Raw genomic sequence first — 22,298 nt, 5'->3', positions numbered from 1 at the left:
TGCTCTCCCACCCCAAGATCTGATACCTGCCCCGGCTCTTTTCCGAGCACTAAGTCTAGAATGGCCTCCCCCCTCGTCGGCCTGTCAATGTACTGAGTTAGGAAACCCTCCTGAACACACCTTACAAAAACAGCTCCATTCAAATCTTCTGCTCGAAGGAGTTTCCAATCAATATTGGGAAAGTTAAAGTCACTCATTACAACAACCCTACTACGTCCACACTTTTCCAAAATCTGCCGACCTATGCTTATACTGTGATTTGTCTCTGGTTGATGTTTAATATTAAGGATTGTTATTAAGTTATCCTGGAGCAGTGTTTTTGAGCACTAAGGTAGATTGAACTTAGGGCGTGGTTGGGAACATGTGCCTAGCATATCATACCTATCACAGACACAAGGCCCCAGGAATGGGCAGGACTGGCAGCTTAATGTTCCATGGTACAGATGCTACAGGAAGGGTAGAAAGGAAGGCAAGGCAAGAGAGGAGGGGAGTGGCATTTTGGGTTCGTGAAAACATCATGGCTGTACTTAGGATAGTCCTGGGAGACTGTCCAGTGAAGTTATACGGGTGGAAAAGGGATGATGACCTTGTTAGCATGTCTTACAGCAGCAGCAAGAACCCCCCCAACCCCCATCCAGTTAGTGTGAAGATAGATGAAGGAAATACTGGATGCCCAGAGAAATTGAGGCTCTGGTCAAGAAAAAGAACAAGGCATATTATCAAGTACAGACAGCTGGGATTGACTGAATCCCGAGAAGAGGATAAGGGCAGTAGGAGTATACTTGAGGGAAGTCAGGAGGGCAAAAAGAGGTCATAAATCTCTTTGGACTCTCCTTGATTCTATAAATATATTAGGGGTAAAAGAGTAAATAGAGTAAATTTACATGTCAATAAGGTTATCGATGTGTGGAATCATGGGAGATAGCTGATATACTAAATGGGTATTTCACGTCAGTGTTTACTGCAGAGAAGGACATGGATGCGAGGGTACTTGGGGAAATAAATAGCGATATCTTGAAAAGTGTCCATATCTTGCCAAAGTGGAGGTGCTGGAGGTCTTAAAATGGTAAAGGTAGTTAAATCTCTGGGACCTGAACAGGTGTTTCACAGAACGTTATGGGAAGCTAGGGAAGAAATTGCTAGACCCCTTGCTGAGCTGTTTGTATCGATAGCCATGGGTGAGGTGCCATGACCGAAAGTTGGCTAATGTGATGCCATTAGTTAAGAAAGGCTGTAAGGAAAAGCCAGGAAACTATAGATTGGTGAGTCAGTGTTAATATTGGAGGTGATTCTGAGGGACAGGATTTCTGTGCATTTGGTAAGGCAAGGACTGATTAGGGATAGTCAGCATGGCTTTGGAAAATCACATCTCATTCACTTTGAGTTTTTTGAAGAGATAATAAAGAAGATTGATGAAGGCAGAGCAGTTGACGTTGTCTATATGGACTTCAGTAAAGCATTTGACAATGTTCTGCATGGTAGACTGGTTAGTAACGTTGGGTTACATGGGATCCAGGGGGAACTAGCCAAATGGATATAAATTTGGCTTGAAGATAGGAGACAGAGGATGGTAGGGTGGAGGAATGTTTTTTTGGATTGGAGACCTGTGACTAGTGCTGCTTCCACTGTTTTTTGCATTCGTATCAATGATTTGGATGTGAATATTGGAGATATGGTTCATAAGTTTGCAGATTGGTGGTGTAGTGTACAGTGAAGAAGTTTACCTCAGTGTACAATGGGACCCTGATCAGATGGGTCAATGCAGTAAGGAATCTCAGGTGAAATTTAATTTAGATAAATGTGAGGTCCAGTTGTTGAATTTTGGTATGGCAAACCAGGGCAGCACTTATACAGTGATTGGTCAGACCGTGGGAAATGTTGTTGAACAAAGAGACCTAGAGATGCAGGTGCATAATGCCCTGAAAGTCAGTAGACAGGGTAGTTGAGAAGCTATTTGGCATGCTTGCCTTCATTGGTCATAACATTGTGTATAGAACTTATGATGTCATGTTGCAGTGGTACAGGACATTGGTGAGGCCACTTCTGGAATACTGCGTACAATTCTGGTTGCCCTTCTATAGGAAGGATCTTGTTAAACTTGAGAGGGTGCAGGAAAGATTTACAAGGATGTGGCTTTGACTGGAGGGTTTGAACTACAGGGAGAAGCTGAATAGGTTGGGGCTTTTTTTCCTTGGAGCGTCGGAGACTGAGGGGTGACCTCAGAGATTTATAAAATCATGAGCATGGATAGGGTGATTCAACAAGGTCTTTTTCCTCAGATGGGGAAGTCCAAAACTAGAGGGCATAGGTTTAAGGTGAGAGGGGAAAAGATTTAAAAGGAGCCTGAGGGGTAATTTTTCATGCAAAGGGTGATGCACGTATGGAACAAATCACAGCAGAAGTGGTGGAGGTGGGTACAACTACAACATTACAAGGCATCTGGATGGGTATATGAATAAGAAGGGTTTAGAGAGATATGAGCCAAATGCTGGCAAATGGGACTAGGGGAGATTGAGATATCTGGTCAAAGCAGAAGAATTGGACCGAAGAGTCTGTTTTATATTTTATGACTCTGACTATTACCTGTCTGCCATCAGTTCTGAAGAAGCATCACTGGACCCAAAATGTTAACTCCGTGGATGCAGACAGAGTCTGCTGAGTTTCTCCAGCAATTTACATGTTTTAGATTTGCAGTATCTGCCATTCTTTGTTTTAATTTAGAAGATAAAACAGTAATTGGTATTATGAGTAACTGTACCTCTTATTGGTGTTGTTTCCTAAGTCTTATAAAGTTTACAAACTGCTTAAAGCTCTTTTTGGGAGGTGTAAGTTTCTACTAATTCATATTTGATATAATTAACATGGGGATAGCAGATCAGGTGATGTGCTGCACTTGAAGAATAATGAGAGCATCTGGATGCCTGTCTGATCCAGGGCAAATACATCTGCAGTCAGTGCTTGTGATTGCAGGAACATCAGCAAGTGGCTGAAATACAGACACTTCAGTACATCGAGGAGGTGGAAAGTTACCTGGACTCTTTGTTCCGGAGGCAGTCACAGCCCTTTATGGTATGGTCTTCTGATTTTCTCAATGGTCAGGGACAGGACAGTATGACTGTAAGTGAGCAAGTGAGGAGACAAGAGGACAGAAGCCACAGCCTTAGCAACTGTACAACAGGTTTGAGGTTTTCCCAGCTTCTTTGAATGAGAATTCTGGCTGTAGGGTGGATGAGCAAACTGACCATCGCACAGGAAGCCATTCCAGATGTGGGAATGAAGAAGGAATGTGGTGGTAATAGAGGACAGTATAATGAAAGGGATTGATGCCATTCTTTGCAGCAAATGGCAAAAGTCCAGATGGCTCTGTCTAGCCAGTGCCAGAGTTTGAGGTATCTGTAATTGGAAGACGCAATAGCCATGGTGTACTTTGGTACCATGACATAGATACAGTTCATTTCTTTGTCTTTAAAAGCTTCAAATATTCAATTTTAAAAAAGATAACCCGAAACTGTATTGACCTATGAGTCATTGCTGCTATGTGAAAAGAGTTGACTGACTCCACGCAGCAGAATTGTCTGGTCCTAGCTGACACAGAAGTTGTCTGTGTAGTGTCTCCAGTATCAGCCCTTTGAACACAGTAGAATCAAAGAAAGAACAGTACACAACCCATGTATGTGGCATTAGCTCCTGTATGCTGTTATGCTTTCAAAAATCCAAATCTGTTAAGGAGTCGATATGTAGTGATGAATGGTTAGGGCAGTGGACACTGATGAAGTAGTTAAGCCAGTTGATAGGTCAGTTCGTTGGGAGGTGTGTCAGTTTGAGGAAGATTTTCAGCTCAAACAGGGCATAGGCATGTGCTCAGGGAAGGTAGTTGAAGTGGTCATGGAGTGTTGACCCAGATGGGACATAGCCATCTCAATCAGAGAACATGTAGGTTGGGGGAGGGTTGTAGTTATGTTGGTGAGGCAGAGCTGCTTACGCTAGGAGAGTGGTCATGTTGGAGGGGTAGGTAGGTTGCTGGGTGTGTTAATTTGGGTAAGGGGGGAGTTATTCTGATTATTTGGAAGGGCTATCTGGGTTGTGAGGGGACTGGTCTGGGCAATTGACTTGTGTGGGGGCAGGGGAGAAATTGGATTGTGAGAATATGTAAATAGACAGTGTAAAATGGAGCACAAAGTGGGATCAGGTAAGTTGGTTTGGAGGGTATTAGTGGTAGGATTGCTGTTTATTAATCATGTGCCAAAAGCTATGTCAATGTTCTGAGGTGTTGCTTGCATTAATATGTACCCTTGGGGAATATCAAAGTAGGGCGTTTTTTGGTGAATGCTTGCGAGTATTTTCAGTGGCAACGTGTCTGAATGAATCATGGAATTGGATTTAATCTGTCAAACAGCTGCAGGACTGGACAGGAATTTGCAGAAATGTAAAGGAATTGTGAGTCGACAATGTTTCAAATCACTTTGTCGGAGAAAACAATTTGTGATGGGTTTGTGATGTCTCGGGTCCTGTTTTCAGGATCCTTGAGGGGGAGAGGGAACAGTCCCAAGTTATGGTCCACGTATGCACTAACGACATAGGTAGGTAAAGGGGATGGGGTTTTAAGGCAGAAATTCAGGGAGCAAGGATAGAAGCTTGGAACTAGAACAAAGAGTTGTCTCTGGTTCATTGCCTGTGCCACATGCTTGTGAGGCAAGGAATAGGGAGAGACAGAAGTTGACCATGTGGCTACATGGATGGTTTTGGATACCTGGATATTTAGGACTCATTCTTGGGTAGATGGGACCTCTACAAACAGGGTGGTCTACACCTGAACTGGGGTACCAATATCCTGGAGTGGTGAGGGGGGAGGGGGGGTGGGTGGGTGGTGGTGTTGAATTTGCTAATGCTCTTCAGGAGGGTTTAAACTAATTAAGCAGGGGGATGGGAACCTCAATTGTAGTTCCAATGTCCAGGAGGTTGAGAGTAGTGAGGTCAGAAATATGGTTGCAAGCAGGAAGGTGGTTTGAAGTGTGACTATTTTAATGGCAGGAACATCCAGAATAAAGTGGGTGATCTTGCAGCATGCGTTGATACTTGGGACTTCGATGTTGTGGCCATTTCGGACACATGAATAGAGCAGGGGCAGGAATGGTTGTTTCAGATTCGGGGTTGAAATGTTTCTGTAAGAACAAATAAGATGGTAAAAGAGGTGAAGTTGTGGCATTGTTAGTCAAGGACAGTATTACGGTGGCAAAAATGATGTTTGGGGACTCCTCTACTGAGGTAGTATGGGCTGAGGTTAGAAACAGGAAAGCAGAAGTCACCCTGTTGGGAGTTTACTATAGGGCGCTGAATAGTTCCAGAGATATAGTGGAAAGGATTGCAAAGTTGATTCTGGATAGGAGTGCGAGTGACAGGGTAGCTGTTATGGGGATCTTTAACTTTCCAAATATTGACGAGGAATATTATAGTTCAAGTACTTTAGATGGGTCAGTTTTTGTCCAATGTGTGCAGGATGGTTTCCTGACACATTATGTAGACTGGTCAACAAGGGATGAGACCACATTGGATTTGGTACTGTGTATTGAACCCGGCCAAGTGTTAGATTTGGAAGTGGGTAAGCACTTTGGTGATAGTGATCTTTGTTTACTTTGTTATGTTTACTTTGGTGATGGAAAGTGACAGGTATATATCGCAGGGCAAGAGTTATACTGGGGTAAAAGGCAATGATGCTTTGGATGGGCACAGTTGAAATGTGGAGCTTATCCAAGGAACAGCTACTGCGAGTCCTTGATAAATATGTACCTGCTAGGCAGGGATGAAGTGGTCGAGTGAGTGAGCCATGGTTTACTAAGGAAGTTGAATCTCATGTCAAGAGGAAGAAAGTGGCTTATGTTAGGATAAGATGTGAAGGTTCAGTTAGGGCACTTGAGAGTTACAAATTAGCCAGGAAAGACTTAGAGAGACCTAAGAAGAGCCAGGAGAGGCATAAATCATTGGCAGATATGATCAAGGAAAACCCTTAAGTTTTCTATAGGTATATCAGGAATAAAAGAATGACTGGAGTAGGATTAGGGCCAATCAAGGACACTAATGGGAAGTTGTGCGTGGAGTCCGAGAAGATAGGAGAAGTGCTAAATAAATATTTTTCATTGTCTTTTTTTCAGTGAGAATACCAATGTTATCTAGGAGAATACTGAGATACAGTCTCTAGATCAAACAGGATTGAGGTTTGCAAGGAGGAAGTATTAACAATTCTGGAAAGTGTGAAAATAGATAAGTCTCCTGGGTCAGATAGAATTTATCCTAGGATTCTCCAGGAAAGTCAGGGAGGAGATTGTAGAGCCTTTGGCTTTGATCTTTGTCGTCATTGTCTATAGGAATAATTCCAGAAAAGTGTGAGGTGATTCACTTTGGAAGGAGCAACTGGAATGCAGAGTACTGGACTAATGGTAAGATTCTTGATAGTTTGGATGAGCAGAGAGATCTCTGTGTCCATGTACATAGATCCCTGAAAATTGCCGTCCAGGTTAATAGGGTTGTTAAGAAGGCAGACGGTATGTTAACTTTTATTGGTAGAGGGATTGAGTTTCAGAGCCATGAGGTTATTTTGCAGCTGTACGAAACTCTGGGACGGCCACACTTGGATAATTGTTTACAGTTCTGGTCACCACATTATAGGAAGGATGTGGAAGTTTTGGAAAGGTTAAGAAATGATTTACTAAGATGTTACCTGGTATGGAGGGAAGGTCTTATGAGGAAAGGCTGAGGACTTGAGGCTTTTTCATTAGAGAGAAAAAGGTTGAGAGGTGTCTTAAATGAGACATCTGAGATAATCAGAGGGTTAGGTGGGTTGGTCAGTGAAAAATTCTTTTTTTCTCCGACCATGATGGCTAGTATGACAGTATGTAGCTTTAAATTGAGGGGTGTTAGATATAGAACAGATGTCAGAGATAGTTTCTTTAGTAGGGGCACTGTCTGTAACAGTAGTAGATTTGTCAACTTTAAGGGCAGTTAAATGGTTGTTGGATAAACATATAGATGAAAATGGAATAGTGTAGGATAGATAGGCTTCAGATTGGTTCCACACGCTGTTGCAACATCAAGGGCCGAAGGGCCTGTACTGCACTTATGTTCTATGTAACATGCCCATGTTTTGGAGTTTGAATGGCTCTTCCTCAGTGCCCTACCTGCCTATCTCCTTTTCCACCTATCCACTCCACCCTCTCCTCCCTGACGTATCACCTTCATCCCCTCCCCCACTCACCCATTGAAATCTATGCTACTTTCTCTCCACCCCCACCCTCCTCTAGCTTATCTCTCCACGCTTCAGGCTCACTGCCTTTATTCCTGATGAAGGGCTTTTGCCCGAAACGTCGATTTCGCTGCTCCTTGGATCTGAACTGCTGTGCTCTTCCAGCACCACTAATCCAGATTCATGTGAAGTGAGTCTACTTGTGGCTTTGGGATGCTTAAAATAATCTGTTTATCTTTATCCTTGTGCAAAATGGCAGTTGTTAGAGCCAATGCAGCAAAACCTCTATTTGGAATTGTCTTGTCAAAAAAAATCTCCATTTTTTTTGTACTTGACAATTGATTGCACTTAGAATGTGAGAGCAAGGTGTTGGGAAAGATTTTGTGTGATACTGCCTTCTAGCAATAATATCTTGTGAAGAAGTCACAAGTGGGGAGGTCACTTCTGAAAATGTTGACTGGATTGCTGGTATAAACTTCAGTATTTCTGAATACAACCAAGCATATTTATTACATTCCTCAACTGACGATCTGATGACACTAGTTCAAATTCCAGTAAAACGAGTTGGAGCATATAAATTCTTGAATACAAAAGTAGAAAAGGTCATCAGTGATGACAGTTTAAACTGTCAGATTGTTATAAATTCCAGCTGTAATTTTATGGTCTAGCTGCTTGAGTTCTTCTGGACTTTAGGAGTTGAATCTTCAACTTGAAGTACCAAATGGATGATCTGTCTCAACCACCTCTTGTGGTCCTCAGAAATGTCAGTCTTCTAATTTGACACTCTCCATGCGATATCATGAAATACTGGATGTTTCAAAGGCTGTGGCACCGATATCAATAGTACTAAAGACTTGTGCTTCATTACCAGGCATATCCCAAATCAAACAGTTTCAGTACATCTACAACAAAGGAAGCTGGAGAAACTTAGCAGACCTGGCAGCATCTGTGGAGAGAAAACTTGAGTTAATGTGTCAACTCTGTTGACCCTTCAGAACCGATAGCACCTAGTGGCTGTGGGAAGTCAGTTATCTCAGTTCCAGGATATCTTTGCAGGAGTTCCTCAGGGAGCTTCTCCCTGTCATAAGTTCAGAAGAGGGAATGTTCACTGATGATTGCACAATATTTAGCAACATTTGTGACCCCTGAGATACAGAAGAGATGGATGTAGGTTTGCTCATTGAACTGGAAGGTTCATTTTCAGGCATTTTGTCACCATACTGGGTAACATCTTCAGTGAGCCTCCGAATGAATACAGAAGAGATCTATGTTCAAATGCAACAACACCTGGACAATATCCAGGCTTGGGCTGATAAAAGGCATATAACATTTGTGTCACATAGATACCAGGTAACAACTATCTCCAGTAAGACAATCTAACTATCATGACTTGACATTCAGTGGCATTACCATCACTGAATCCCCACTATCAGCATCCTGGGGATTACCACTGAGCAGAAACGTAACTCGCCATATAAAACAGTAGCTAATAACAGCACGTCAGAGGCTAGGAATATTTTGGTGATTAACTCACCATCTGACTCCTTAAAGCATGTCCACTATCTGCAAAGCACAAGTCAAGAGTGTGTTGGAATATTCCCCACTTGTCTGATGGATGCAGCTCCAACAACACTCAAGAAGCGTGACACCACCCAAGATAAAGCAGACCACTTGTTTGGCATCACATCCACAAACGTCTACTCCCAACTCCACTGATGCTCCTTAGCAGTACTGTGCTATCTACAAGATGCATTCAGAAATTTGCCAAACTTTCTTAGACAGTACTTTCCAAACGCTCAATCACTTGTATCTAGAAAGAAAAGGGCAGCAGTACATTAGAACACCACCCCCTACATGTTCCCTCCATGGCACTCACCCTCCTGACTTAGAAGTATATCGCCATTCCTTCAATGTCGCTGCAATGAAATCCTAGAATTTCTTCCATAAGGGCATTGTGCATCTATGTACAACACATGGATTGCAGCTCCTCAAGGAAGCAGTTCGCTAACACCTTCTCAAGGGTAACTTGGGACAGGCAGTACTACTATTGATGTCCATGTGCCACAGTGAATAAAAAACAGTAAGTTTATAGATAATACAGAAATTGGTGGGTAATCTGGATAAGCGCTTGGACAAGACAAACAAGGTAAAGGAATTCATGATGAACCGTAAGTCCTTGTGAAGCACTGAGGATCAGAGGGACTTGGGGTGCACATGCAGTTGTTCCTTAAGATAGTGGCATAGGTAGATAAAGTGGTGGAGAAAGTATATGAAATACTTGCCAAGGCATAGAGCAGAGAAGTTATGCTGGAACTATACAAAACGTTGGCTGGAATATTATGTGCAGTTCTGGAATTTATAGGAGAGATTGGATTGCACTGGATAGAATGCAGAGGAGATTTACCAGGATGCTGCCTGAGTTTTAGTTATGAAGAGAGATTGAAAAGACTGCAGTTGTATACCTTGGAGCAGAAGAGACTGAGAAGGGATATGATTGAGATATATGAAATTTTAAGGAACATAGGTAGGAAAGAAGTTCCCCTTGGTGGAGGGATCAGTGACTAAGGGGTATAGATTTAAGATAAGGGTTTGACATTTGGATTATGAAGAAAATAATATACTACACCAGGGCCAGTAACCTCATTGAGCCTTTCTCTTATTTCAGAAAATGCCAAGTTAAACTAGCTTTCCCCCTCTTGAAATCAATACTGACTCTTCCTAATCCACCCACCTTTTCCCATGTGATTAATTTTATCCTGAATAATTGTTTCTCAAAGCTTCTCCACCACTGAAGACATGTAATTGGGCATATCCTTAAACCTTTCGTGAGCAAGGCTGTAATGTTTACAATTTTCCAGTCTTCTGGCACCTCGCTGAGTCTTAGGAAAGACTGACAGGTTGTTGTTCTCCTGCAATTGCTGTTCTCACATTCATTAGAATCCTTCAGATGCATCCCATCCAATTCTGGTGCCTTGTAAACTTAAAATATTCTTCCTTTTCAATTTTGAACTATTCTAGTGACAAGAATTTTCTCCTGTGTCACATGGCTGAGGTAGAGTTAAAAACTAGGTGAAAACAGTTGCAAAATTTTTGTTTAACTCCTAGTCATACCTTATCCTAAGGAGCATGATTCATATGTATTTGGAAAGGCAAGGACTGATTAGGAATAGACGACATGGCTTTGTGCATGGGAAATTGTGTCTTGAACTTGATTCAGTTTTGATGAAGTAACAAAGAGAATTAATGAGCGCAGAGTGGTACACGTGATCTGTGTGGACTTAAGTAAGGCATTCGACAACGTTCCCCATGGGAAACTGGTTAGCGAGGTTAGGTCACATGGAATAGAGGGAGGACTGGCTATTTAGATACAGAGGGTGGTGGTGGAGGGTTGCTTTTTAGACTGGAGGTCTGTGACCAGTGGTGTGCCACAAGGATTGGTGCTGAGTCAACTGCTTTTCATCATTTTATACAAATGATTCGGATGTCAATGTAGGAGGTAGTGTTTATAAGTTTGCAGAAGACACCAAATTGGAGGTGCAGTGGACAGCGAAGAGGGTTACCTCCAGATTACCACGGGATCTTGATTAGATGGGCCAAGGATAGCAGATGGCGTTTAATTTAGATCGATGTGAGGTGCTGCGTTTTGGAAAGATAGATCACGACTTGTATACTGAATGGGAAGTGTTGCTGAACAAAGACCTTGGTGTGCAGGTTCATAGCTCCTTGTGAGTGGAGCCCCAGGTAGATAGGCATGTGAAGATGATGTTTGGAATGCTTTCCTTTATTTGTTGGTGCATTGATTTAGGAGGTCCTATTGCAGCTGTACAGGACATTGGTTTGGCAACTATTGGAATAGTACCTGCAATTCTGGTCTCCCTGCTATAGGAATGATATTGTGAAACTTGAAAGTGTTCAGAAAAGTATTACAAAAATGTTGCCTGGGTTGAAGGCTCTCGCAACCCCCTCTCTAGCACCCCCCCTCTCTAGCACTCGCCCCCTCTCTCGCCCCCCCCTCTCGCCCCCCCTCTCCCTCGCCCCCCCCTCCCTCGCCCCCCCGCTCTCTCGCCCCCCCTCTCTCTCGCCCCCCCTCTCTCTCGCCCCCCCCTCCCTCGCGCCGCCCTCCCTCGCCCCCCCTCTCCCTCGCCCCCCCGCTCCCTCGCCCCCCCGCTCCCTCGCCCCCCCGATCTCTCGCCCCCCCGATCTCTCGCCCCCCCGATCTCTCGCCCCCCCGATCTCTCGCCCCCCTCTCTTCCCCCCGCTCTCTCTCTCCGCCCCCTCCTCTCTCTCTCGCCCCCCCTCGCCCCCCCTCTCGCCCCCCCTCTCGCCCCCCCGCCCCCCTCTCTCGCCCCCCTCTCTCGCCCCCCCCTCTCGCCCCCCCTCTCTCGCCCCCCCCTCTCTCGCCCCCCCTCTCTCGCCCCCCCCTCTCTCGCCCCCCCTCTCTCGCCCCCCCTCTCTCGCCCCCCCTCTCTCGCCCCCCCTCTCTCGCCCCCCCTCTCTCGCCCCCCCTCTCTCGCCCCCCCTCTCTCGCCCCCCCTCTCTCGCCCCCCCCTCTCTCGCCCCCCCTCTCTCGCCCCCCCCTCTCTCGCCCCCCCTCTCTCGCCCCCCCTCTCTCGCCCCCCCCTCTCTCGCCCCCCCCTCTCTCGCCCCCCCCCCCTCTCTCGCCCCCCCCTCTCTCGCCCCCCCCTCTCGCCCCCCTCTCTCGCCCCCCCTCTCGCCCCCCCCTCTCGCCCCCCCCTCTCGCCCCCCTCTCTCGCCCCTCCCTCTCTCCACCCCCTCTCGCCCCCCCTCTCTCCCCCCCTCTCTCGCCCCCCCCTCTCTCGCCCCCCTCTCTCGCCCCCCCTCTCTCCCCCCCCCTCTCTCGCCCCCCCTCTCTCGCCCCCCCTCTCTCGCCCCCCCCTCTCTCGCCCCCCCTCTCTCGCCCCCCCTCTCTCGCCCCCCCTCTCTCGCCCCCCCTCTCTCTCGCCCCCCTCTCGCGCCCCCCCTCTCGCGCCCCCCCTCTCGCGCCCCCCCTCTCGCGCCCCCCCTCTCGCGCCCCCCCTCGCCCCCTCTCTCTCGCCCCCCCCGATCTCTCGCCCCCTCTCTCTTCCCACCCTTGTCCCCCCGCTCTCTCTCTCGCCGCCCCCTCCTCCCTCCCTCGCCCCCCCTCTCGCCCCCCCCCCCTCGCCCCCACCGCGCCCCCCTCTCGCCCCCCCCTCTCGCCCCCCCTCTCGCTCGCCCCCCCCCCTCTCGCCCCCCCCTCTCGCCCCCCCCCTCTCTCGCCCCCCCCTCTCTCGCCCCCCCCTCTCTCGCCCCCCCCTCTCTCGCGCCCCCCCTCTCTCGCCCCCCCCTCTCTCGCCCCCCCCTCTCTCGCCCCCCCCTCTCTCGCCCCCCCCTCTCTCGCCCCCCCTCTCTCGCCCCCCCCCTCTCTCGCCCCCCCCTCTCTCTCGCCCCCCCTCTCGCCCCCCCCCTCTCTCGCCCCCCCTCTCTCCCCCCCCCTCTCTCGCCCCCCCTCTCTCTCGCCCCCCCCTCTCTCGCCCCCCCCCTCTCGCCCCCCCCTCTCTCTCGCCCCCCCCTCTCTCGCCCCCCCCTCTCTCGCCCCCCCCTCTCTCGCCCCCCCTCTCTCTCGCCCCCCCCTCTCGCCCCCCCCCTCGCCCCCCCCTCTCTCGCCCCCCCTCTCTCGCCCCCCCCTCTCTCGCCCCCCCCTCTCTCGCCCCCCCCCTCTCTCGCCCCCCCTCTCTCGCCCCCCCCCTCTCTCGCCCCCCCCTCTCTCGCCCCCCCCCTCTCGCCCCCCCCTCTCTCGCCCCCCCCCCCTCTCGCCCCCCCCTCTCGCCCCCCCCCTCTCGCCCCCCCTCTCTCGCCCCCCCCCTCTCTCGCCCCCCCCCTCTCTCGCCCCCCCCTCTCTCGCCCCCCCCCTCTCTCGCCCCCCCCCTCTCTCGCCCCCCCCTCTCTCGCCCCCCCCTCTCTCGCCCCCCCCCTCTCGCCCCCCCCTCTCTCGCCCCCCCCCTCTCTCGCCCCCCCCCTCTCTCGCGCCGCCCCTCGCCCCCTCCCTCTCGCCCCCCCGATCCCTCGCCCCCCGATCCCTCGCCCCCCGATCCCTCGCCCCCCCTGATCTCCCCCCCCTTCGTCCCCCCGCTCTCTCTCGCCGCCCCCCTCGCCCCCCTCCCTCTCGCCCCCCCTCCCTCTCGCCCCCCCTCCCTCTCGCCCCCCCTCCCTCTCGCCCCCGCCTCTCTCTCGCCCCCCCTCTCTCTCTCGCCCCCCCCCTCTCTCTCGCCCCCCCTCTCTCTCTCGCCCCCCCCTCTCTCTCTCGCCCCCCCCCTCTCTCTCTCGCCCCCCCCTCTCTCTCTCGCCCCCCCTCTCTCTCTCGCCCCCCTCTCTCTCGCCCCCCCCTCTCTCTCTCGCCCCCCTCTCTCTCTCTCGCCCCCCCCTCTCTCTCTCGCCCCCCTCTCTCTCTCGCCCCCCTCTCTCTCTCGCCCCCCCTCTCTCTCTCGCCCCCCTCTCTCTCTCGCCCCCCCCCCCTCTCGCCCCCCCCCCTCTCGCCCCCCCCCCTCTCGCCCCCCCCCTCTCGCCCCCCCCCTCTCGCCCCCCCCCTCTCGCCCCCCCCCTCTCGCCCCCCCTCTCTCGCGCCGCCCCTCGCCCCCTCCCTCTCGCCCCCCCGATCCCTCGCACCCCGATCCCTCGCCCCCCGATCCCTCGCCCCCCCTGATCTCCCCCCCCCTCTCTCTCCCCCCCTCGTCCCCCCCGCTCTCTCTCGCCGCCCCCTCGCCCCCCTCCCTCTCGCCCCCCCCTCCCTCTCGCCCCCCCCCCCTCTCGCCCCCCCCCTCCCTCTCGCCCCCCCCTCTCTCTCGCCCCCCCCTCTCTCTCGCCCCCCTCTCTCTCGCCCCCCTCTCTCTCTCTCTCGCCTCGCCCCCCTCCTCCCACACCCCCTCGCCCCACACTGCCCCCCCGCCCCCCCTCTCGCCCACACCCCCTCACCCCACCCCACCTCCCCTCTCGCGCGCTCTCTCTCCTCGCACCCACTGACATGCATGCATCTTATTCCTTTCCATATCCTTCGTGTTATAGGTTGCAGCAGTTCTTCTGTCCCTATGTGCATTTCATTTCGGCACCTTGATTTGAGAAGGATATTAGGTTGTCCCTGTTAGAAGTGGAAATATGTCCACATTGAGAAGAGACACGTTTATGCTTAGCTGTGCTGCTCGACAGTTGACTAACTTATTAACTTTGTTATGAGGGAGACGATTTCAATTTGATACAGGTGGCAATCATGAAACTTAGGAATGAAGTAGTGCAAGGAATGAAGTACTGCAAAATGTGGGGAGCTAGTGGGTGACTCCATTGTGGAGTTCTGGAGGAGTTTCATTTATATCTACATTTATATTGGCTTTAAGGTTGATCCAAACAGTAAGGTGTGCCATCTTGCATTAGTCATTTTATTCTTTCTGTGGGATGTGGGCATCGCTGACAAGGCCAGCATTTGTTGCCCTTCAGCTAAGTAGCTTACTCAGCCATCTCAGGAGGCAGTCAAGAGTCAAGTACAATGGTGGGGATCTGGAATATGATGTCAGCCTGACCAGATAAGGGCGGCAGATCTTCTATAAAGAGCATTAGTGAGCCAGCTGCGTTTTTAAAACAAATGAGTGTTTTTCATGGTCAACATCACTGAGACTAGCTTTCTTTTCCACATCTGTGTGTTGAATTTAATTTCCACTAGCTGTCATGGTGAGATTTGAATCCGTGTTCCCCGACCATTAGTTCCTGGATACAAGTGACATTCCCAACACATGACTGTCTCCCTGGCTTGTTTCACTGCAATAATATGAAAGGATAATCAGCAATAGATAGCCACCCGTTGACACAGTGAATGAATAAGATCAGTTGAATATGTGTCTGTTTGTACATTGAACTGTTTGTTAATTTTATGCAAGAAATGGAGTAGGCCATTTGGCACATTAAACATCCTCCTCCATTCATTAAGATCATGGCTGATCATCCTGAATTCCACCTTCCCACATTATCCTCAACATGCTTGGAAGCATGCCACCTTTTTAAAATTGAGAGTTTAAAGATGTCAGCCTCAGTGAGCCAAAGCATCGTTACAGTGATGCTTAACATTCTGAATGGCAAATGCCATTATGTCTTTCTTTTACCGTAGTTACTGAGCAGGACTTTGGAAAGTGTGCCTACCCAAATAAGTGGTAATTCTCTCCAGGAAATGGTGATAAAATCAAGGTGTGAAGAAACTTGTTTGCGTTCCATTTGCAAGCGGTCACCTCCTTCCTGCCTTTTAGATAACCATTGCTCTGTTTATTTTACAGTGAATGGACTGGTGTTGGTCCACCTCAGCCTGTGATCAGGATGGTGGGACAGAAGCAACTCTGGAGTGTCCTGGTGGTTTTTTGCACTTGTAGTATGTTTCTGCCTCTGGCCAGTGCAGATATCCACAGAGCCAATGCCAAGAAGCTGGCACGAAAGGCAGCGGCTGCACAAGCTGCCATTGGCAGCAACAGATGGTGCCCTGAAAACGTGTTTGAGTTTCGCTCATGGTCAGAACTATTCACTGGAGAGCGTGTTGATGCCTGGATCTGCTCTTTGATTGGCTCAGTCATGGTTGGGCTCAGTGGTATCTTTCCTCTCCTAGTCATCCCGGTCGAAGCTGGGGCCTCATTAAAATCAAAAGGTAAATTCACAGATGCTGCCAGACCTGCTGAGCTTTTCCAGCAATTTCTATTTTTGTTAAATTCATTTACAGTTTGGTGACGAAGAATAAAAATGTAGCTAAATTCTGACTATACTGTCCAGCCTGCAAGAACGTAATTGTGATAAAAGTGAAATGATGCCAATCTTGTGACTCTGAAATAAAAACAAAGTGCTCAAAATATTATTTCTGCTGTAACAGAAAGTGTGTTGGTAGTCAAGCCTCACTGCTCCAGGGAACACAGTATTAGTGTAACGATTTCATTTCAATCACCAAAAAATTCCCTTTGTACCTGCTAACCAGAATTAGACAGACTTTGAGCAAGCTGCTTTAACCAGCTCAAAATACTCAATTTATTTGAAAAAAAAAGCTCATATGAGAGATAATCGGAATTAGAAGTATGTCCCTTTTTAATTCCAAAATTGACACCATCACACACAAAGGCAACAGTGGCACTGCAGAGATGGTACTTCTTAAAAAGAAAGAAACACCCTTATTTGCCAATTGCCTGAGACGTACAGAATACAATTTGAGGAATTCGCAAATTCAGACATGTTATGATACACCTCTGTGCAGGTGGGACTTGAACCCAGACTTTCTGGCTCAGAGATAGGAATGCTACCGTGGCATCACAAACCTTCTACTTACCAGATTTTGTTTTTTAAAACCAGAGAGGCTTTTATACATCACTTTTTTTTCGGTACCAAATCCACTGTGGTGTTTTTATTTCCTCCTTCTGTCACGACTAAATCACCTGTGTTTCTGAATTATTTACCAATTTGCATGTAAAACCCATCAGGCATGGTGCAATGACATCAAAACCGAGAGACAGGTGGGGAGAGGAGGAGGAGGAGACTCCACCAAAATGGAATTGGTGGGGAAATAAGACATTCTACTTCACTTTTATTTTCTATATAGCCTGCTCAGAGATGTAATGACACAGAGTCATAGCATCCTACAGTGTGGAAACAGGCCATTTGGCCCATCAAGTCCACACCGACCCTACAAAGAGCATCCCATCCAGATCCAGCCCCATGCCAGCCCACCGAGCCTGCACATCCCTAGATGCTGTGGACAATTTATCATGGCCAGTCCACCAAAATTGCACATCTTTGGGAGAAAATTTGAGCATCCGGAGAAAACCCGTGCAGACACGGGAAGAATGTACAAACTCCACACACAGTCACCAGAGGAAGGAATTGAACCCAGGTCACTGGTCCTGTGAGGCAGCAGTGCTAACCACTGACTTGCTATGCTGTCCCACACACTCTTAGACAAGGTGGGACTTGAAACAGCAGTAATGAAATTGTCAGATTGGTCCTCCCTGTAACTCTGACTTTAACTTTGTCCTATTTGTTATGATTACATGCATAGAGCTCCTTGTAAATGTGGCCTCTCTGTATTCTACTTGTGGTTTGTGTTTCTTCTTTATTGAAGTAACCTCTTTGTCTCTCTTCTTGCGATGGTAACATGAGACTTTCCATATCTTAGCTAAATTCCTGGTGATGTTGCTGCCAGGTCATGGGTTGTCTGGTCACATTGACCAATACTTGCTAAAGAAATTACACTTGATCACTTTACAATTGTTGTAAAACTTTGTCATTTTTAAGCATTCTCAATGCCAACTAAATATTCCACAAACATTTTAAAGAAAGGACAGTTTTCCTTATACAACCATTTATGGGCCAAAGGTCCTTACAAATTGGAACAGATAGAAACTCTTACAATCTATTCCCTTTGCCAAATAAACCTGATAATATCAACCAAAGACTATGCTTCTCTAAAGTATTAGGTGCAAGCTATTTTAGACTATTTTGTTAACTAAGATGATTTAAACTGGGTATTCGTCCTGTGACCATCCTCCGCACCCTTCCAAAGCCTCAGTATCAGTCACCACTGATTAAAGGGATTAAAACTGAACACATTATTTCAACAAGGCCTAGAGAAACACAAAAATGTTTTGTTTAGTCTTTTATTTATTGAATTTGTTTATCAATTTGTGTCCTGTATATGGAAGACTATTTGCTGCACCTGTTGTATGATGGTATTATTCTGGGACCTTTAGCGATGTTTTCACTAGAATGCTCAGAGCATTTCCTCTATTGAACGTTAATACTTTCTCTGGAGGATATACATATATTGAACATTGGTCCTGTATAATACTTCACTTCTCCAGATTGTCATCATCTGGTTGTGAGTTCACTTCCCCAATACATCACAATCTGTCTAAAGTAGTTGAGTCTCAACTACAGTCTTAACACTCGCACATATCTTCATATCATTTACAATTTTACAAATCCTCACCCCTCTCGGGTGCCTCTACATCAATAGCAAAATTAAAAAATAATCCCAACTGTGAATGACACTGCTACTGACCAGCCTCCAAACAGATCTGAACCTATCTATAACTGCAGTCTGCCCTTTTGATTCCAGGCAGTTCTTAATCCAGTTTGCTATATTGCCAGTAATTGTAGAGATTGTGATTTTAATGAGCAGCCTCTTGGTCAAAAGCTTTTTGGAAATCAACAACAGGCAACATCTACTGGACAAACTCTGCTTTGCTAAGCAGCTTGTATTTGTGAGATATCCCTTTAAGCTAAAATGATACTTGAGCATGGGAAATCTCAGCAAGTCTGGCAGCATCTGTAAGGAGAGAAAAGAGCTGACGTTTCGAGTCTAACTGACCCTTTGTCAAAGCTTTGACAAAGGGTCAGTTAGACTTGAAACGTCAGCTCTTTTCTCTCCTTACAAATGCTGCCAGTCTTGCTGAGATTTTCCAGCATTTTCTCTTTTGGTTTCAGATTCCAGCATCCACAGTAATTTGCTTTGATACTTAAGCATATTCTGGAAAGATGGATGTAATTGGAATTCCTAGCTATGAAGTCATTAGACATTTGAGAAATTAGCCTGGTTATAGTTGCTTGGGAGATGGGATTCAGATAAGAGGAATACCGTGAATGAGATATGTTTTGTTAGAATGGAAATGATATTTACCTTAAGTATCAGTGAAACTCTGGGAGAATGAAGCCTAATCTTATACAGGAATCTTATACAGACTGCTATGTGAATAAAAGCCTTTTATTGTCGAACTATTCAGCCTTGCACTCTGAAGTGAGTGGTGTCTGTCTTAATTATTTGAAGTACAGTTTATTGTTTCTATTGAAATACAACTTGGTTGTTAATGTTGACTTTAGGTTTGGTTATTTCACGAGAAGCTTGAAAAACTGAAATCTTGTCCATCACTTTTGTTAGCATTGTTTGGGTATTCCATTCTTGTTAGATTATTGGTCTCTACGGGTTTGTAACACATCATGTTGGTGACTTTTCCAAAAACTACAGTCTCGTTTGTAAAGCGCGACTTGTTTGAAGTACGTTGGATATCTTCAGAAAGTCCCTCTATCTAGGTATTTATGCCTAATGATTCCCTCAAGCATTTATTTTTATTTTCCTAACAGTAAACTATTAGGCCTATAAGTAGCCATTAAATATATTAACTATTTTTGGAGTCTAAAGTCTTACACAGTGAGCTTTTAAAAAGAGATTTGTGCAACCCATATCAAATCTCATTTAAGGCTGTGAGTGGATAACATCTGTCTTGGCTGTTTGATATGTTTGTAAAATCTTAATTCAATCTAAAATAGTAGATATGGGATCTAGATTGCCTCGTTAATGGTTAAAGACTTCATTTCAAATTCAAAATAGGGGAAGCCAATAAAAATCATGTGAAATCCAGAGCAAGGGGACATAATAAAATTACAGGGGCTGTTTAGAATGCGCTTTCACCACACACAAAAATGGAACTCCCTTTCTCCCAAAAGGAATGCTGCAATAACTGGAAGCTTCAAGATGAAGAGTGATTTTCACTCAGGATGTTGAGTAAATGAAAGAAGGGCTGCACAAAAGGAGTTTTGAGGTACAAAACAACTGCAAACTAACAGATGGGTGAAGTAGACTTATGGGAACAGCTTACTACTGTCTGTCTTGAAAATTACTTCTAATAGCTCCTGCCTATATAGCTGCAGATGGAATATATTTTGAATTGCAGTCCTTGTTGAATGGGAAGAGGGAAAATGACACCCTAGAATGAAGGTCTAGGAATAGCCTGGCAGGTAAAGAATCTTTCAATAATTGAGATTTGGGAACAGTGATCACAATTCCAGAAGTTTTGAAATACTCTTGGACAAAGATGAGAGCGGTCCTACAGGAAGAGTGCTGAATTGTAGCAAAATTTGGCAGGAGCAGGGGAATGTAGATTGGGAGCAGCTGATTGAAGGGAAATCCACATTTGATGTTTGGGAGGCTTTTAAAGAGAGGTTGGTTAGAGTTCAGGACAGATAGGTCCCTGTGAAAATGAGGGATAGAAATGACAAGATTAGGGAACCATGGATGCTGGGTGAAATTGAGACTAGCTAAGAGGAAAAATGGAAGCATACATAAGGTCTAGGTGACTAAAAACAGACAAAGCTTTGGAAGAATATTGGGAAAGTGGGACCAACCTGAAATGAGGAATTAAGAGGGCTAAAAGGGGTCCTGAGATATTCTCAGCGAGCAGGGTTAAGGAAAACCCCAAAGCCTTTTATTCATTAAGAGCAAGAGGGTAACTAAAGAAAGGGTTGACCCACTCAAACATAAAGGAGGAAAGATATGCGTGGAGTCAGAGAAAATGGATGAGATTCTTAATGAGTACTTTGCATCAGTATTCACCGAGGAGAGGGACATGGTGGATGTTGACATTAGTGGTATATCTTTGATTATTCTAGGTCAAGTCAACATAAGGAGGGAGGCAGTATTAAGTATTCTAAAAGGCATTAAGGTGGACAAGTCCCCAGATCCGGGTGGGGTCTATCCCAGGTTATTGAGGGAAGCAAGAGGAAATGGCTGGGGCTTTAACAGATATCTTTACATTATCCTTGAACACGGGTGAGGTCCCAGAGGACTGAAGAATTGCTAATGCTGTCCCCTTGTTTAAGAAGGGTAGCAAGGATAATTTAGGTAATTACAGACCTGTGAGCCTGACATCAGTGGTAGGAAAGCTGCTGCAGAAGATACTGAGGGATATGATATATATACTCAAGTTGCATGGGGTCCACAGTATTCTAGCTAGATGGATAGAGAACTGGTTGGGCAACAGGAGACAGGGAGTAGTGGTGGAAGGGAGCTTCTTAAAATGGAGACTTGGGACCAGTGGAGTTCCACAAGGATCCATGTTGAGACCACTGTTGTTTGTGATATACATAAATGATTTGGAGGAAGGTGTAGGTTGCCTCATTAGCAAGTTTGCAGTTGACAATAAAATTGGTGGAGTAGCAGATAGTGAAGGGGACTGTCAGAGAAAACAGCAGAATATAGATAGATTGGAGAGTTAGGCCAAGAAATGGCAGATGGAGTTCAATCCGGACAAATGTGAGGTGATACATTTTGCAAGCTCCAATTCAAGAGTGAACTATACAGGAAATGGAAAAGTCCTGGGTGAAATTGATGCACAGAGAAATCTGGGTGTTCAGCTCCATTGTTCCCTAAAGGTGCCAACACAGGTCAGTAGAGTGGTGAAGAAGGTATACAGCATGCTTTCCTTCAGTGGAAGGGGTATTAAGTACAAGAGTTGGCAGCCATGTTACAGTTGTATAAGACTTTGGTTCAGCCACATTTGGAATACGGTGTACAGTTATGGTCACCACCTTACCAAAAGGATGTGAATGTTTTAGAGAGGGTGCAGAGGAGATTCATCAGGATGTTGCCTGGTATGGAGGATGCTAGCTATGAAGAGAGGTTGAGTAGATTAGGATTATTTTCATTGAAAAGACAAAGGTTGAGGGGGGACCTAATTGAGGCCTTCAAAATCATGAGAGGTATAGACAGGGTGGATAGCAAGAAACTTTTTCCCCAGAGTGAAGAATTCAATTACATGGGATCAAGAGTTCAAACTGAGGGGGGGAAAGTTTTGGGGCGATATGCATGGAAAATTTTTCTCGCAGAGGCTGGTGGTTGCCTGGAATGCATTGCCAGCAGAGGTGGTAGGGGCAGGCACGGTAGTATCATTTAGGATGTATTTGGGCAGGGAACAGAGAGATACAGATCCTTAGAGAATAGGCAACAGGTTTAGTTAGAGGATCTGGATTGGTACAGGCTTGGAGGGCCGAAGGGCCAGTTCATGTGCTGTAATTTTCTTTGTTCTTTGTACATGCAAGTGGGCTCCAACTAAATAGACTTGCTTTATAAAATAGCCGAAGTGTTACTAGGACATTAGCCACACTGTGAACTAAAATCCTTCCTCTTCGTGAACTTGCATTGGCTTGGAGAACTAAGCATTGACAATTTAGTAGCTTGTCATTAAGTGACTGGGAAGAATTGTGGAAGTATCAACTTGCAAGATGCTTTGAAAAAAAC

The 22,298-nt window shown here is 46.8% G+C and overlaps 1 protein-coding gene across 4 annotated transcripts in view; it reads left to right on the top strand.

Annotated features, from left to right (window-relative positions):
• Positions 1–22,298, top strand: part of slc39a13 (solute carrier family 39 member 13) — a 60,317-nt gene that overhangs the window by 7,816 nt on the left and 30,203 nt on the right. For all 4 annotated transcript variants that reach the window (XM_060838697.1, XM_060838698.1, XM_060838696.1 and 1 more), the window contains one exon: positions 15,532–15,893. In XM_060838697.1, the coding sequence (XP_060694680.1) occupies positions 15,572–15,893 (322 nt within the window). In that variant the 5' untranslated portion in view covers positions 15,532–15,571. The remainder of the gene's footprint in view (positions 1–15,531; positions 15,894–22,298) is intronic.

This window comes from Hemiscyllium ocellatum, chromosome 18 (assembly GCF_020745735.1).
Source record: "Hemiscyllium ocellatum isolate sHemOce1 chromosome 18, sHemOce1.pat.X.cur, whole genome shotgun sequence".
Taxonomy (NCBI): domain Eukaryota; kingdom Metazoa; phylum Chordata; class Chondrichthyes; order Orectolobiformes; family Hemiscylliidae; genus Hemiscyllium; species Hemiscyllium ocellatum.
Note: the sequence above shows the minus strand (reverse complement) of the source record. Positions and strands in the feature narration are given on the sequence as shown.